Source organism: Aquarana catesbeiana, linkage group LG01 (assembly GCF_042186555.1).
Source record: "Aquarana catesbeiana isolate 2022-GZ linkage group LG01, ASM4218655v1, whole genome shotgun sequence".
Taxonomy (NCBI): domain Eukaryota; kingdom Metazoa; phylum Chordata; class Amphibia; order Anura; family Ranidae; genus Aquarana; species Aquarana catesbeiana.
The window spans coordinates 963,983,173-964,001,276 of record NC_133324.1 but is presented as its reverse complement, the minus strand read 5'-3'; the positions used below and the strand labels follow the sequence as shown (position 1 = coordinate 964,001,276).

The 18,104-nt window shown below is 45.5% G+C and overlaps 1 protein-coding gene across 2 annotated transcripts in view; it reads right to left on the bottom strand.

The window, feature by feature from the left end:
* Positions 1-1,015: 1,015 nt before the first annotated feature.
* The window catches only part of LOC141121997 (uncharacterized), a 267,457-nt gene continuing 250,368 nt past the window's right edge, over positions 1,016-18,104 (bottom strand). For both annotated transcript variants that reach the window (XM_073611785.1, XM_073611794.1), the window contains exons 15-17: positions 10,236-10,353; positions 7,144-7,261; positions 1,016-2,025 (exon numbers count right to left, since the gene is read on the bottom strand). In XM_073611785.1, coding sequence (XP_073467886.1) covers positions 1,997-2,025; positions 7,144-7,261; positions 10,236-10,353 — 265 coding nt within the window. In that variant the 3' untranslated portion in view covers positions 1,016-1,996. The remainder of the gene's footprint in view (positions 2,026-7,143; positions 7,262-10,235; positions 10,354-18,104) is intronic.

Sequence of the window (18,104 nt, the reverse complement as noted above, 5' to 3'; positions counted from 1 at the left end):
GAGTACACCCCTCACATTTTTGTAAATATTTTATTCTATCTTTGACACAACATAATGAAGCAGAAGTTGCCACTGCCGCAGAGGCAGGCATTTTGTTGGTTGGTACGGAGTAGAGCAACAACATCCGCTCATAACACCGTGTACCGGAGTGTATACGGTTGCCGGTGTTGTGTCAAAACAGAAAGTCGTTGATCTCCAATTACTGATAGTTTACTGTATCTGAAAGTGATGGCATTGGAAATCTTGATGAATTGGCTATTTTGATGGACACCGGCACCAGCAGCATGATCTCCTCTATGCAGAGTGCTTGCCCAGTCGCAGCTTTGGCAATTAGAAAAAAAAGAGTCCGGATGGCTGCACACCAAGCTGAGATCCCAAAAATGCTTTTATTCACATAAAACCATGAAAGACATTAAAGTGGTTGTACACACTGTACAACCGCTTTTACCTACAGGTAGGCCTATATTAAGGGTTACCTGTAGGTGCTGGAAATATCTCCCAAACCTCCACGGTTTAGGAGCTATTTACAATAAAGCCGTACGCCGATGTCTACGGTGCATGCGCACTTTAGAAAGGGCAGATCGTTCCACTTCTAAAGGGGTCATGCCGTGACTGGCAGCTCCTGCGCACATGCACAGGAGTGACGTCATGTGACTCCGGCCAGTCACAGAGCTGGAGTTCGCGGCCCTGGAAGGAAGAGGGGTGAAGATGGAGGCTCGCTGCTAGTGGGGACATTGGTGACATCTCAGGCTTCGGTTTCAGGTAGGTGACATATAATGGGCTAGTATGCAATGCATACTAGCCCATTATGCTTTACCTTTGCAGGGAAATAAAGAGGAAGTAAAACCCATCAGGGTTTATTTCCTCTTTAAGTGCACTACATGTACAAGTAGTGAAGGAATGGCTAACACATTCCACAGGGTGATGAAGCACATTAGCCATTCCTCTACTGCTTGTACATGTAGTGCTCCTCATGTCTTTCATGGTTTTATATGAATTAAGGGATTTTTGGATCTCAGCTGGGTGTGCAGCCACCTGGACTCTACTTTTTTTGAACACTGGCCATTGCTGGAGCTGGTCATTGGCCATTGCTGGAGCTGGTCATTGGCCGTTGCTGGAGTTGGTCATTGGCCATTGCTGGAGCTGGTCATTAGCCGTTGCTGGAGCTGGTCATTGACCATTGCTAGAGCTGGTCATTGGTTGGTTATTGGAAAGCTGTATCATTTTCTTACTAGCCACTGCTGAAACTTTAACAATGCTGATCTGGGAGATTTAGGATTGCATGTTTAGTGTCTGTTCTAAGCCACCCATACCAAAGCCACCTATCTCTACTATGTCCTCTACAGTCCTACAAAGACTCCAGGGCCACGTCATTCAGGATTAACATATCCGGTCATATGATTTTACAGTTATGTAAATGCAATCATTTTGTGTTTTCCGGCACTTTATATATATTTTTATTTGTATATTATTTCTATATTATAAATTGTTTATTGTAAATTATTGAAATCATTTCATTAATTAGGAAAAATGGCAGATAACATTCTAAATAGGCATTTTCCATGGTGCCTAAACCTGCATGACACAGAAAAAGCCTTTTAACTATTCACATCCACAAAAATTTGGCATGTCCTATATTTTAATAAAATGTGGGCACAGTCCTTGGAGGAGACCTCAGCACCGCAAGGCAAGAGCACTACCCACTCAGTTACTGATCTGCCCAGCAGTGTCACATACACACAAGGAATTACATTTCTATATAGAGGTGGGATCCCAAAATCTTCAGATCTTATTGGAAAAGATCCCCAGTAGACGATATTAGTCTTCTCAGAAATGACCTTCTGTGGTGTCACTTCCAATGATGTCCAGCAGGGAGCGATCATGTGTTGTACTTTCAAGCACTGAATACATGGATATAGTTCAATTCTATATTTTATCCTCAGCTCCTGTCTTGTTCTCACATGCTTCCTGATAATTGCTGTTTTGTATAGAGATATTATTTTCTGCTTTCCCTCTTTTCTTTCCCTACAATATACAAAAAGAGAAAATGTTGGTGATAAAAAAAATATAATGGCAATGTAAGAATTGGGAATATTTGTGTGGGGATATAGTATTTTCCCTAAATTCTTTGTTTTATTTTTGAATTCTGTAGTCAGCAGTGGGCTGTAGTTAAGCCTAAGACCCCTTTCACACTGGGGCGCTTTTCAGGCGTTTTAGCGCTAAAAATAGCACCTGTAACATGCCTGAAATGCGCCTCTCAAGCCACCCCAGTGTGAAGGCGCGAGTGCTTTCACACTGCGACAGTGCGCTTGCAGGACAGGAAAAAAAGTCTTTGGGGCGGTGTATACTCCTGCCCATTGAAATGAATAGGCAGCGCTGCTGAAGCGCCTGCAAATCGATTCGGTAGCGCCGCAAAATGGGTGCTATTATTCCTTTCCTCGACTGCTAGCGGGGGTTAAAAGCGCCTCTATAACAGTGGTAAAACGCCGCTAAAACTACCACTAACGGACCCACCGCCCCAGTGTAAAAGGAGCATAACTGTAGCAGCAGTGTTTCTCTAATAGTAGAGTGTATTTTCTCTGACATGTGTTGTTTGAGCTTGCTCCAGCAGGGAGTGCTAGAGAGGTATTATTCTGGATTATGATTGTTTGATAGCCTGGACATTCAACAGGTCTGGAGAACCTGCTTATGCATGCTGGGAGAACTAATAAATATCTGAGACACTTGCTGTTCTGGATTTTCCCTTTGCTTTGTGAGGTTGCCAACCTAGGAAGTTAGTCTCTCCTAGGCATTATGTAAAGTCGTGGAAGGAAGCAGGGATATCCCCTCCTGAGTAGGGATGAGCTTCGAGTTCGAGTCAAACTCATGTTCGACTCGAACATTGGCTGTTCGCAAGTTCGCCGAACAGCGAACAATTTGGGGTGTTCGTGGCAAATTTGAATGCCGCGGAACACCCTTTAAAAGTCTATGGGAGAAATCAAAAGTGCTAATTTTAAAGGCTTATATGCAAGTTATTGTCATAAAAAGTGTTTGAGGACCTGGGTCCTGCCCCAGGGGACATGGATCAATGCAAAAAAAACTTTTAAAAACTAAAGTTTTTTCAGGAGCAGTGATTTAATAATGCTTAAAGTCAAACTAAAATAAAAGTGTAATAATATCCCTTTAAATTTCGTAGCTGGGGGGTGACTATAGTATGCCTGTAAAGGGGCGCATGTTTCCCGTGTTTAGAACAGTCTGACAGCAAAATGACATTTCAATGGAAAAAAGTCATTTAAAACTACTCGCGGCTATTGCATTGCCGGTCCGACAATACACATAGAAGTTCATTGATAAAAACGGCATGGGAATTCCCCACAGGGGAACCCCGAACCAAAATTTAAAAAAAAATGACGTGGGGGTCCCCCTTATTTCCATACCAGGCCCTTCAGGTCTGATATGGATATTAAGGGGAACCCCGGCCAAAATTTTTTTAAAAAATGACGTGGGGTCCCCCTAAATTCCATACCAGACCCTTCAGGTCTGGTATGGATTTTAAGGGGAACCCCGCACCAAAATAAAAAAAAAACGGCGCGGGGTCCCCCCAAAAATCCATACCAGACCCTTATCCGAGCACGCAACCTGGCAGGCCGCAGGAAAAGAGGGGGGGACGAGAGAGTGCCCCCCCTCCTGAACCGTGCCAGGCCACATGGCCTCAACATTGGGAGGGTGCTTTGGGGTAGCCCCCCAAAACACCTTGTCCCCATGTTGATGAGGACAAGGGCCTCATCCCCACAACCCTGGCCGGTGGTTGTGGGGGTCTGCGAGCGGGGGGCTTATCGGAATCTGGAACCCCCAGATCCCGGGCCCCCCCTATGTGAAATGGTAAGGGGGTACTTACCCCTACCATTTCACTAAAAAACTGTCAAAAATGTTAAAAATGACAAGAGACAGTTTTTGACAATTCCTTTATTTAAATGCTTCTTCTTTCTTCTATCTTCCTTCATCTTCTTCTTCTGGTTCTTCTGGCTCTTCTGGTTCTTCCTCTGGCGTTCTCATCCAGCATCTCCTCCGCGGCATCTTCTATCTTCTTCTCCTCGGGCCGCTCCACACCCATGGGATGGGGGGAGGCTCCCGCTCTTCTCTTCATCTTCTTCTCTTCTTCATCTTCTTCTTCATCTTCTTCTCTTCTTCTCTTCTTCATTTTCTTCTCCGGGCCGCTCCGCATCCATGATGGCATGATGGGAGGCTCCCGCTGTGTGACGGCGTCTCCTCTTCTGACGATTCTTAAATAACGGGGGGTGGTGCCACCCGGTGACCCCGCCCCCCTTTGACGCACAGGACATGACGGGACTTCCCTGTGGCATTCCCCGTGACGTCACAGGGAAGTCCCGTCAAGTCACCGTGCGTCAGAGGGGGGCGGGGTCACCGGATGGCCCCGCCCCCGTTATTTAAGAACCGTCAGAAGAGGAGATGCCGTCACACAGCGGGAGCCTCCCTCCATGCCAGCATGGATGCGGAGCGGCCCGGAGAAGAAGATGAAGAAGAGAAGAAGATGAAGAAGAGAAGACGATGAAGAGAAGAGCGGGAGCCTCCCTCCATGCCATGGGTGCGGAGCGGCCCGAGGAGAAGAAGATAGAAGATGCCGCGGAGGAGATGCTGGACGAGAAGGCTGGAGGAAGAACCAGAAGAACCAGAAGTAAGAAGATGAAGGAAGATAGAAGAAAGAAGAAGCATTTAAATATAGGAATTGTCAAAAACTGTCTCTTGTCATTTTTAACATTTTTGACAGTTTTTTAGTGAAATGGTAGGGGTACTAGTAACCCCTTACCATTTCACACAGGGGGGAGGCGGGATCTGGGGGTCCCCTTGTTAAAGGGGGCTTCCAGATTCCGATAAGCCCCCCACCCGCAGACCCCCACAACCACCGGCCAGGGTTGTAGGGATGAGGCCCTTGTCCTCATCAACATTGGGACAAGGTGTTTTGGGGGGCTACCCCAAAGCACCCTACCAATGTTGAGGGCATGTGGCCTGGTACGGTTCAGGAGGAGGGGCACTCTCTCATCCCCCCCTCTTTTCCTGCGGCCTGCCAGGTTGCGTGCTCGGATAAGGGTCTGGTATGGATTTTTGGGGGGACCCCACGCCATTTTTTTTTTTTTGGCGCGGGGTTCCCCTTAAAATCCATACCGGACCTGAAGGGTCTGGTATGGAATTTAGGGGGACCCCCACGTCATTTTTTTTTAAAGTTTTGGCAGGGTTCCCCTTAATATCCATACCAGACCTGAAGGGCCTGGTATGGAATTTAGGGGGACCCCCACGTCATTTTTTTTTTTAATTTTGGTTCGGGGTTCCCCTGTGGGGAATTCCCATGCTGTTTTATCAATGAACTTCTATGTGTATTGTCGGACCAGCAATGCAATAGCCGCGAGTTTTTTTTAAATGACTTTTTTCCTTTGAAATGTTATTTTGACTGTTCTAAACACGGGAAACATGCGCCTCTTTACAGGCATACTATAGACACCCCCCCAGCTATGAAATTTAAAGGGATATTACACTTTTATTGTTTGACTTTAAGCATTATTAAAAGCACTGCTCCTGAAAAAACGGACGTTTTTAAAAGTTTTTTTGCATTGGTACATGTCCCCTGGGACAGGACCCAAGTCCCCAAACACTTTTTATGACAATAATTTGCATATAAGCCTTTAAAATTAGCACTTTTGATTATTCATGTTCGTGTCCCATAGACTTTAACGGTGTTCGCGTGTTCGAACAAACTTTTTTCCTGTTCGCATGTTCTAGTGCGAACCGAACAGGGGGGTGTTCGGCTCATCCCTACTCCTGGGAAGACCTCCTGAAGATGTGTGTTGCTGGAGACAAACAGCATAAACTGCAACTCTATCAACATACAGTATGGACATGTGACTGGATGAGTGGGACAGTATACACAGGGATCTTCCTATATATGCCTGTCTTGCAAGATAAAGACTGAGATACCAATAGAACCACAAATTTCAAGGAACCAAAACACTGAAAGATTCCAGTCAACACAGACTGCAATTTTTAAGGTAGCCAAGATGTAGGCAGGTGGAGTCTACTTTCTCCACTGCAGGTGGCACTCAACCGCAGTGGCATTGCAGAGAGAGAGAGAGAAAAAGTCCAGAGGAATATGGTTTCTCTATGGTTTCCTGGGTCACTGGGGGAGCTATCCAATTGGATGCTGGCACCCCATGTGACTCTGATGGCCATCTTGGGTCGTGCAGAGTCTATTTAAGACCCTGGCCCCCAAGCATGGCATGTGTGGACAGTGTAGGCACAAGTAACCCAAGTATCACAGACAGTAGTTAGCAGCAGGGATACGCCATCCTTCCTCGAAGCCTCCTGGCTTGATCACGGACTGATTAGGCCATATTCTGCCCCTCGAGACAGACGCTTTTGTTGCACAGGGATATGCCATCCTTCCTAGAAGCCTTCCTATTAAAGCACAGACAGGCCAGGCTGCATTCCACCCCTCAAGACAAACGCTCTCCATGCACCCAAGACCTACTATTATACTCTTCACTGCAACATTCTGTGAGTGTGCCCAGTTGGGTTGTCTTCCCACTGGGTAGTTTTGCCTTATTGAACTTTAACTTTAATACAGTTCTGTTACTGCAACCGCAGCACGCTGCACCTCCCCACAAAGAGACTTTGTAGAAAGACCTAGAAGTGTTTATGACCAAGTCTAGAGTATGAGACCCAGTGTACTTTGGGATTTCCTGATCCATACCTCACCCCTCTTCCCATAATGCCCTGTGCAAATCCATTAAATGACTGGTACCCATTATTTCTGAACATCCAGACAAAAGGAGCACACTTGAATGATGAATGTTTCTGGGACTTTATTATAAGTGAATGGACTGAGACTATTGAGGAATGTAGCTGAAGATCTATACTCATGTGTAATTATTAAAGATCAGTACAAATAGTGCTATACATGTTCAAGAATTTGTTTTTGTTCTTTTGTTTTTTGAGACAGCGTTTTATTAATATTTCTACAAAATTTGCATGGTCCTAGTATTCAGGGAATATTTGGTGTTGCAGTCTTTAATTTAATTGTGGCTAAGCGGAACCCTAGGAATTGTTTTAACTTGTGTATATCACATATACTGAATAATATCAGATACGTACTCTGAGGAGTTTCTGCCTCATCCATGAAGTGAACTGGACCACAGTAAGGCACACCAGAACCAGAAGTATTAGCACCAGCAAACTGATGATAATTCCTAGGCATGACCCAGACGACACACTGGAAAAAAGGACACAACACAGAACATGGCATAAAAACACATAAATAAGGAGAAATACATAAATAAATGCCTTAAAGGGGTTGTAAAGGTAATTTTTTTTTTTTTTTAAAATAACAAACATGTTATACTTACCTTCACTGTGCAGCTCGTTCTGCACAGAGTGGCCCCGAACCTGGTCTTCTGGGGTCCCTCGGTGGCTGTTTCAGCTCCTCCCCGCAAGCATTAACCACCTTAATGCGAGCTCCCTTGCATGGTGGTGAGTGCTTGCGGGCGCGCTCCCGTGATACAGCCGGCGGCTATAGCCGCTCGCTGTATCACTCGGCCCCGCCCCCCGGCGCGCCGCGTCATCGGATGTGATTGACAGCAGCGCGAGCCAATGGCTGCGCTGCTTTCAATCCATCCACTGCAGCCAATCAGCGACCAGGCTGAGCTGCAATGGAGATGACGAGAACGATCAGCGAAGATTCGAGGCGTCAGGTAAGTAAAACGGGGGGGCTGGGGGCGGCGGTATTGTCAAAAGTTTTTTCACCTTAATGCATAGAATGCATTAAGGTGAAAAAATGTTTACCTTTACAACCCCTTTAAACAAAACAGCTTGCAAGGGGCCTGGTGGGACAAGCTGGATACATGATTAATATATTCATCAATTACTATGCCCTTTGTTTTATTGGGAAAATTCTGGTGAAAAAGACTATGTGACATGGGTTTATTTTGCCAAAGCAGTCATTTAATGAAACCATAATCCACAATCCAAAAACAGCCACATTTTAGCACTGAAGCTACCAGGAAGGGGGTCTTTGGTCCCAATATATTATAAAGGGAACTGCTCTTTAGTCTGTCCTAAGTTGCAACCATCAACTTCTTACTCCAAATCCCATGGGGCCACTATATCCACCAACATGCTCCATACCATCAGATGTGCCTACTTTACCTAAGCTTCCTGCTAGTTTACCATTGCCAGTGACCTTGTACCCACCCCCCCTTCAGACACCCTGAAGGGTCTGGTATGGAATTTAGGGGGACCCCCACGTCATTTTTTTTTTAAGTTTTGGCAGGGTTCCCCTTAATATCCATACCAGACCTGAAGGGCCTGGTATGGAATTTAAGGGGACCCCCACGTCATTTTTTTTTTAAATTTTGGTTCGGGGTTCCCCTGTGGGGAATTCCCATGCTGTTTTATCAATGAACTTCTATGTGTATTGTCGGACCGGCAATGCAATAGCCGCGAGTTTTTTTTAAATGACTTTTTTCCTTTGAAATGTCATTTTGCTGTCAGACTGTTCTAAACACGGGAAACATGCGCCTCTTTACAGGCATACTATAGACACCCCCCAGCTATGAAATTTAAAGGGATATTACACTTTTATTGTTTGACTTTAAGCATTATTAAAATCACTGCTCCTGAAAAAACGGACGTTTTTAAAAGTTTTTTTGCAATGGTACATGTCCCCTGGGACAGGACCCAAGTCCCCAAACACTTTTTATGACAATAATTTGCATATAAGCCTTTAAAATTAGCACTTTTGATTATTCATGTTCGTGTCCCATAGACTTTAACGGTGTTCGCATGTTCGAACAAACTTTTTTCCTGTTCGCATGTTCTAGTGCGAACCGAACAGGGGGGTGTTCGGCTCATCCCTACTCCTGAGAAGACCTCCTGAAGATGTGTGTTGCTGGAGACAAACAGCATAAACTGCAACTCTATCAACATACAGTATGGACATGTGACTGGATGAGTGGGACAGTATACACAGGGATCTTCCTATATATGCCTGTCCTGCAAGATAAAGACTGAGATACCAATAGAACCACAAATTTCAAGGAACCAAAACACTGAAAGATTCCAGTCAACACAGACTGCAATTTTTAAGGTAGCCAAGATGTAGGCAGTCGGAGTCTACTTTCTCCACTGCAGGTGGCACTCAACCGCAGTGGCATTGCAGAGAGAGAGAGAGAAAAAGTCCAGAGGAATATGGTTTCTCTATGGTTTCCTGGGTCACTGGGGGAGCTATCCAATTGGATGCTGGCACCCCATGTGACTCTGATGGCCATCTTGGGTCGTGCAGAGTCTATTTAAGACCCTGGCTCCCAAGCATGGCATGTGTGGACAGTGTAGGCACAAGTAACCCGTGTATCACAGACAGTAGTTAGCAGCAGGGATACACCATCCTTCCTCGAAGCCTCCTGGCTTGGTCACGGACTGATTAGGCCATATTCTGCCCCTCGAGACAGACGCTTTTGTTGCACAGGGATATGCCATCCTTCCTAGAAGCCTTCCTATTAAAGCACAGACAGGCCAGGCTGCATTCCACCCCTCAAGACAAACGCTCTCCATGCACCCAAGACCTACTATTATACTCTTCACTGCAACATTCTGTGAGTGTGCCCAGTTGGGTTGTCTTCCCACTGGGTTGTTTTGCCTTATTGAACTTTAACTTTAATACAGTTCTGTTACTGCAACCGCAGCACGCTGCACCTCCCCACAAAGAGACTTTGTAGAAAGACCTAGAAGTGTTTATGACCAAGTCTAGATTATGAGACCCAGTGTACTTCGGGATTTCCTGATCCATACCTCACCCCTCTTCCCATAATGCCCTGTGCAAATCCATTAAATGACTGGTACCCATTATTTCTGAACATCCAGACAAAAGGAGCACACTTGAATGATGAATGTTTCTGGGACTTTATTGTAAGTGAATGGACTGAGACTATTGAGGAATGTAGCTGAAGATCTATACTCATGTGTAATTATTAAAAATCAGTACAAATAGTGCTATACATGTTCAAGAATTTGTTTTTGTTTTTTTGTTTTTTGAGACAGCGTTTTATTAATATTTCTACAAAATTTGCATGGTCCTAGTATTCAGGGAATATTTGGTGTTGCAGTCTTTAATTTAATTGTGGCTAAGCGGAACCCTAGGAATTGTTTTAACTTGTGTATATCACATATACTGAATAATATCAGATACGTACTCTGAGGAGTTTCTGCCTCATCCATGGAGTGAACTGGACCACAGTAAGGCACACCAGAACCAGAAGTATTAGCACCAGCAAACTGATGATAATTCCTAGGCATGACCCTGATGACACACTGGAAAAAAGGACACAACACAGAACATGGCATAAAAACACATAAATAAGGAGAAATACATAAATAAATGCCTTAAACAAAACAGCTTGCAAGGGGCCTGGTGGGACAAGCTGGATACATGATTAATATATTCATCAATTACTAGGCCCTTTGTTTTATTGGGAAAATTCTGGTGAAAAAGACTGTGTGACATGGGTTTATTTTGCCAAAGCAGTCATTTAATGAAACCATAATCCACAATCCAAAAACAGCCACATTTTAGCACTGAAGCTACCAGGAAGGGGGTCTTTGGTCCCAATATATTATAAAGGGAACTGCTCTTTAGTCTGTCCTAAGTTGCAACCATCAACTTCTTACTCCAAATCCCATGGGGCCACTATATCCACCAACATGCTCCATACCATCAGATGTGCCTACTTTACCTAAGCTTCCTGCTAGTTTACCATTGCCAGTGACCTTGTACCCATTTGGCTGCCATGACAAATCACCTCCCCAAAAGACCCTAATAAAAATTATTTGGGTGGGTTGGTAAGACAACTTTCTAGTTCTGCATTTCCTTCTGGAATGGCCATCACAATACCCTTATTATTTGTGATTCCTTACTACCCAAGCTACCACCTTTGTCCCTTTGCCTTGCAGCCCCTCTGTTAAGCCCTTCATAATCTAGGACTACCTATTTTTGGTACACCAAAACCAAATCCTAGAATATCCCTGTGACTTCCTTGTAATTGATGACTAGAGTGGAAGCTCTGGAATGTCAACACTAGGGATGGGCGAATGGTGAGTTCGGGCTGAACATTGGCTGTTCACCCATTTGACGAACACCCAAATTATTGTGGCGTTCGACCGTTTGTTCGGCCTGCCGAATGACCACAATGTACTGCACCACCGCACAATCCATTGGAAGCCCTGATTGGCTGAAGCAATGAAAGCTTTGCCCAACCAGGGCACAGAGCACCGTCAGAGCCATGATTGGAGTAAGTAATGATGACTTTATCCAATCATTGCTCATTGCTCTTAGTCCCATCCCCCACTATAAAAGTATTCTTTCAATAGCGGCCATTTTTAGTGTGATAAATTTGCCCGGAGAGAGAGAGAGAGAGAGATAGAACAGGGCTCTGTTCAGTGCTACTAGAGAGTAATGCCCCGTACACACGGTCGGATTTTGTTCGGACATTCCGACAACAAAATACTAGGATTTTTTCCGACGGATGTTGGCTCAAACTTGTCTTGCATACACACGGTCACACAAAGTTGTCGGAAAATCTGATCGTTCTGAACGCGGTGACGTAAAACACGTACGTCGGGACTATAAACGGGGCAGTGGCCAATAGCTTTCATCTCTTTATTTATTCTGAGCATGCGTGGCACTTTGTCAGTCGGATTTGTGTACACACGATCGGAATTTCCGACAACGGATTTTGTTGTCGGAAAATTTTATATCCTGCTCTCAAACTTTGTGTGTTGGAAATTCCCATGGAAAATGTGTGATGGAGCCCACACACGGTCGGAATTTCCGACAACAAGGTCCTATCACACATTTTCCGTCGGAAAATCCGACCGTGTGTACGGGGCATTAGTGTGCTATTCTGATTCTATTGTCAGTGTGGAATATTAGGTTAGTGTAAATCTAGTGATAGATCAGTCAGTGTGAGTGTAGCGACCATTCATTTTTACATTAGTGTTAGTTCGTTTTGTCAGGGCAGGTTTACTGCAGTATATTTCAGTGCGTTAGTGCATGTTTAACGCAGTATATTTCTGTGCATTAGTGCACGTTTAACGCAGTATATTTCAGTGCGTTACGTGCCATTTAACACAGTTTATTTCAGTACGTTAGTGCGTGTTGAACGCAGTATATTTCAGTGTGTTACATGCCGTTTAATGCAGTATATTTCTGTGCTTTAGTGCATGTATAACACAGTATATTTCAGTGCATTACGTGCCATTTAATGTAGTATATATCAGTGCGTTAGCGCATGTTTTCTGCAGTATATTTCTGTGCGTTAGTGCACATTTAGTGCACATTTAACTCAGTATGTTTCTGTGCGTTACTGCAGATTTAATGCAGCATACTTCTGTGTGTTACCTGCCAGTTAACGCAGTATATTTCAGTGTGTTACTGCACATTTAACACAGTATATTTGTCAGAGCTTGGCTCAGCCCTTCCTTCTCTGAGCTGGCCGCTCAGCTGTCGGATAATTACCAGCTCCTATCTCTCCACAGTGACTCACCTGATATCCTGCCTTGTCAGTCCTGCCAACTTAAGTTGTCCAGTCCAGATGATCTCTGCCTTTGCCGTGGTCACATCTCTAGAGACGCTCTGCTGTGTTGCTGTTAAAGACTTGCTTGGCTGACATTCCTTCTGGCTCCAGATCCTGCTTGTTGTTCTACTACGCTGTTCTCTGGCTCCCTGACGTTTTGGCTTGTCTGCCTATCCGTTCCGGTTCCTGGACTCTGGCTATGTTTTGACTATGTTTACTCTGTTTACCTTTTTTTTTATTATTATTAATAAACAAGTGTGATTTAACTGTACTTCTGTCTCAGTCTGATTAATGGTTTCTGACAATATTTCTGTGCATTACTGCAAGTTTATCACAGTATATTGCAGTGTGTCAGTGCAGTTTTACTGCAGTGTATTGTAGTGTATCAGTGGAGTGTGTTTGTGTAGTGAGTACTCAGGTTAAAGTGCACCAAACACCACTTTCCACTCCATCATGTCTGGGAGGACATGGAGGGGCAGATGATCCCATGGCACTGTGAGGGGGCAAGCAGCATATGTGTCCACAGGCAAAGGTAGACATGGTCAGTCCTCAGGCAGGGCATCATTTAATCTGTTTAGTGATGTTGCCCGTGCTATCCAGCCACAGCATGCAGAGGAGATGGTGGACTGGCTTACTAAACCATTCTCATCCTCCTCATCCTCTGTCACCCAAGCAGAAACTAAACCTGCCTCCTTGTCCACAGCTATTCCTGCCATAGCCCCAGCATCAGGCATGGAGGAGTCAGCTGAGTTATCTGGACACAGTGTCAGCCACTTGCTCCTTGACGATGCATAGCCATTACTTGATTCAGATGTGAGTTCTGAGGTTGAGGAAGGAAGGAACATGAGCCTACAGAGAGGAGTGAACACTGGTTCCCCCAGCCACAGTGTATTGTCAAGTTGTCTCCAGTGGTAATGAGGATGGAGGAGATGATGATGATGATGATGAGGTCGCTGATGTGATTTGGGTGCTGCATAGAGAAGAGGAGGAAAGTAAGGGTGAGGCACAACCCCAACGAGGCAGCCACCATGGAAGAGTAGAGAGCAGCCACCCTATTCCATCACATTGGACCACTTCCCACAGCTCAGCTGTCTGGGTCTTTTTTAGCACATGTGCAGCCGATCGCACTGTTGCAATTTGCAAACTTTGTCTCAAGCACATGAAGTGTGGCAAAAACACCAGCCATTTGGGTACCACATGCTTGACAAGGCATTTAACCTCCCACCACTCAACCCATTGGCAAGAACACCTGAAAGTCACACAAAAAGGGCGCAATTCTGTTCCCCCTACTTACCTCAGTCTGCCCCTGCTATACCTCATGACCTCTCAGCAGCCTCCACTGACAGGGATGATAGTATAGTGCAGGGTGCCCCAGGTCCTTGCAGCACATCTGCCAGTAGCACACCACCAGCTATAGACTATAGCCGGCATCTTCTGCAGTGAAAAAAAATACAATCACTGACACACACATGCCCAGAGACTAAATGCAAGCTTGTCAAAGCTGCTGGCTCTACAACTTCTGCCTTTCCATCTGGTGGATTCTGCCCGCTTCCATGAATTTGCAGAACATCATGTACCACAATGGCAGGTTGCCAGTCGCTATTTTTTTCACGTAAGGCCATTCCAGCTCTGTACCATTACGTTGAAGGCAGCGTTTTGGCAGCTGCAAAGTCCACATTGCTACTGACACGTGGTCCAGCAAGCATGGTCAGGGGCGATATATTTAGATCACAGTACACTGGGTAACTGTGCTTGCAACTCAGAAGGATGCATGACAGGGCTCCGTACTGCAGCTCATTGTGCCACCAACTCTCCGTACAGCTAGTGGTAATGATGTGAGGTTTGTCACCTCTACCCCCTTCTCCTCCTCATCTTCACCTCCTCCTCCATACCCTCCTCTGCTGAATTGTCCTATGAACCACAAGTACCCCCTAAGCATTCAAGGGGCTATTTAACGAGTCAAGGTTAAAGGTGTCATGCAGTGCTTCAGCTGGTGTGTCTAGGGGAAATGAACAACACCGGAGCAGAGATTCTTGCAGCACTGCAGGGGCAGGCCCAGAGGTGGTTCACGCCACGCCAGCTGGAGCCAGGAATGGTGGTGTGCAGTTTTGGCTCAAACCTCCTGTCTGCCTGGCACATGTCCTCAATTTGGTGGTGCAGCTTTTCCTAAATACGTATCCAGGGTTGGAAGATCTGCTAAAGCAGGCCAGAAGAGTCTGTAGCCATTTCAGGCGATCATACACAGACAGTGCTCGGTTGACTGAAATTCAGCGGAAATTCCACCTGCCCATAAACCGCCTGATTTGTGACATGCCCACCAGGTGGAACTTGACTTTGGCAATGCTGCAGCGACTGCACATGCAGCAGAGGGCAGTAAACGAGTACCTGCGTGAGTATGGCACAACGACATGCTCAGGCCGGCTCTGGTTTTTTCCCCATGCCAATGGTTGCTCATAAAAGATGCATGCACTGTACTGTCAACATTTGAGAAGGCCACAAGGAAGGTGAGACATGACAATGCATGCATCAGTGACACAATCCCTGCTGTGTTCTTGCTGGAGCAGACTCTGTGTGAAATTCTGGACAGGGCACTCGAGGCAGAGCAGCAGGAGGAAGAGGAGGACTTTCTTTCCTCTCAAGGCCCACTTTATGCAGACAACATTCTTCCTATGCCACAGAACACACAATAAAAGAGGGAGGAGGAGGAGGATTTGGGCAGTTTTGGAGGCATTGTGGCATTGTGGCCACTTCAGAATATGCTACCATAGATTTACACCTCCGGAAATCCCTGAGACTCCTTGGGACCAACAGAACACCGGACCACCTGCCATATTATTAAAATGATGTGCTCCTACCCATCCACCCTTTTGTAAGTGTTTTTAACCCTTTTGGGAATATAAAGTTTTACTTCTGCACTTAGAGGCGACTTTTTTTCTTTTCATTTTACTTCCAGAGTCTGCTTCTCTCTTCAAGTGCTGCCGGAAGTGCATGAAGACCCTCTTCTATTTATACATAGACTGATATTTGCTTGGTCTGTTACTCAGAGTGCCCTGATACACACTTTTTTTTGGAGGCATTGAAGCAGAGGAAGACATACGTCAAACAGTAAGAGATGGTTTTTCATCCCCAGAACCCTTGGGAGTAGTATGCGGCTGGGAGGAGGCAGTTCCATATACTATAATCCTCAGTGACCTCAAGGAGTCTGCTTCTCATGCCTCTGCAAATTTGCATTGCATGGGCTCCCTCATGCTTCAAAGCTTGTGAAAGGACCCAAGAATACGTGCCATAAAGGAGAAGGGTCACTATTGGTTGGCAACCCTCCTTGACCACTGTTACAAGGGGAAAGTCTCAGAACTCATCGCATACCCACTGAGAGTGTAGAAGATGAAATCTCTTGAGTTTATCGAATGCTTTTCCTGACTCTGGTAGGTTACAGTGTCGTGGAAAATAAAGTTTTGAGGCTTCTGTTGGTCAAGAGAGGAGCGGTGGAGAAGGTGGCCGCCTAAGTGATGCATTTCACAATTTTTTTAGTCCTCGCCGCTCAAGGCTGTCAGCTTCCACATCCCCATCGGCACTGTCTGCATCACACAGTGGACAATTATCTAGGGGCAAAAACAGAGATAAGAGCTTTCCAGTCGACGATCCACTGGCTTACTAGGTCATGAGAATAGACCATTGGCAAGAATTTGCCCAGTATGCAATTGAACTGCTGGGCTGCCCTGCATCCAGTGTGCTTTCCAAAGGGCATTCAGTGCTGCTGGAGGTTTTGTTATTGCTAACAGAACGCGTCTGACTCAGTGGACCGTCTGACATTTATCAAAATGAATCAGTCCTGGATTAACATCAGCTATGAAGCCCCTGATGCCAATGTCGCTGATTAAGTGTTTTTGGGATGTGGAATATCTGCAGGACTTCTAGGCTGCCTAGCGTTGTAGGTGTTGATTTTGTCTGGAAGAATTTTTTTGGTGTAGGTACAATAAACACCCAAAGAAAGACCAATTTTTCAGCACCTGTTTGACAGGTGCATATCATTTCAATTTTTGACAGCAAGGCCAATTTTTGCTTTCATCAAGAGTACCTCTAAAGGGTTACAGTGTGAAGGCACCACCGCCACCCAAAGACCAATTGTTCCGCACCTGTTACTTCTATTTTCACACAAAAAAGTCCGCTGCAGGTCTGATAGAGCCCACACATAGTTGGATTGTCTGCTGGATTCGGTCCGTCGGACCAGTCCGGTCAAAAAGTCTGCTTGTGTGTACGTGGCATAATACTTACCTGAGCCCCATCTCTGTCCAGAAATGTCCACAAATGTCTCGGCCGCCTGAGACTCTACCTACTGATTGGCTGAGACACAGCAAGAGCGCCATTGGCTCCCGCTGCTGTCAATCAAAGTCAGTTAGCAAATCAGAAGAGAAAGGGGTAGGAGCGGGCCACTGCTCCCTCTCTCGAAGGACACAGGGAGCTGTGACTCGGCCCGGGTGCCCCCCATAGCAAGATGCTTGCTGTGGGGGCACCCAACTGGAGGGAGGGGCCTGGAGCACAGAAGAGGGACCGAGAAGAGGAGGATTGGGGCTGCTCTGTACAAATCCACTGCACATAGGAGGTAAGTATAACATATTTGTTATTTTTATAGAAAAAAACAAGACTTTAAATCACTTTAATGCATGCATACCGCAGTATGGGCCACGGTGCTGGATGGGAAGACAAGCAGAGAAGAGAGAAGGGCTCCCCAGACACTGGGAGTTTGGAGTCTTGGGTTTATGGCTGCTAACCAGTGGCTTCACTAGTATCATCTACTCAGGGTCACGTGACCCCCTTTTCTTAATTTCTTCATAATTTCCCAGGGTCATGACAACTGCTTCTCCCTTGTGTTCCTGGATCAATATGGGTCTGTATCTGTCTTTGTCTCTCGGTGGATGCACGGAGAGCAATGAGAGAAGAAAAGGGTTCCGTATAGAGTAATTTTGTACCAAGTAGTTTTATTAATAGACAAAATGAGGGTACTCACATAACATACAGTAAAACAAAGACCTTGCTCCACGAGTGGCGAGCTCGTTTGCCAGCATCAGCCTGAGTGCCTTTCCTGTCCCTACGCGTGGCGTCACAGTCATGTGACTTTATCAGGGGATCCAGGAACACAAGGGAGAAGCAGTTACTACTGATTTGTACATATATGCGGTTACCGTATTACCGCAAGGTAAGAGGCCACTTTCACCAGTGTGTGTCTCTGCACGAAGAGGAGATATATATATTCCTCAGCACCTTCTGTTTGGCACATTTGAATGTCCGTTGCACAAAGAAGACAGTATTTTATTGCATTTTGCACAGTTCAATCGCATTGTCACATCTATGGACTATTCTTTTTTACACAGTATAATTGCAGTCTGCACAGCATTGGACTTTATTTTATCTTGCACATGTTATTGCATTTTTGCACAAGCCAGTTGCACTTTGCACAAGAAGAATTCTGTTTATTTTACACAGCTGATT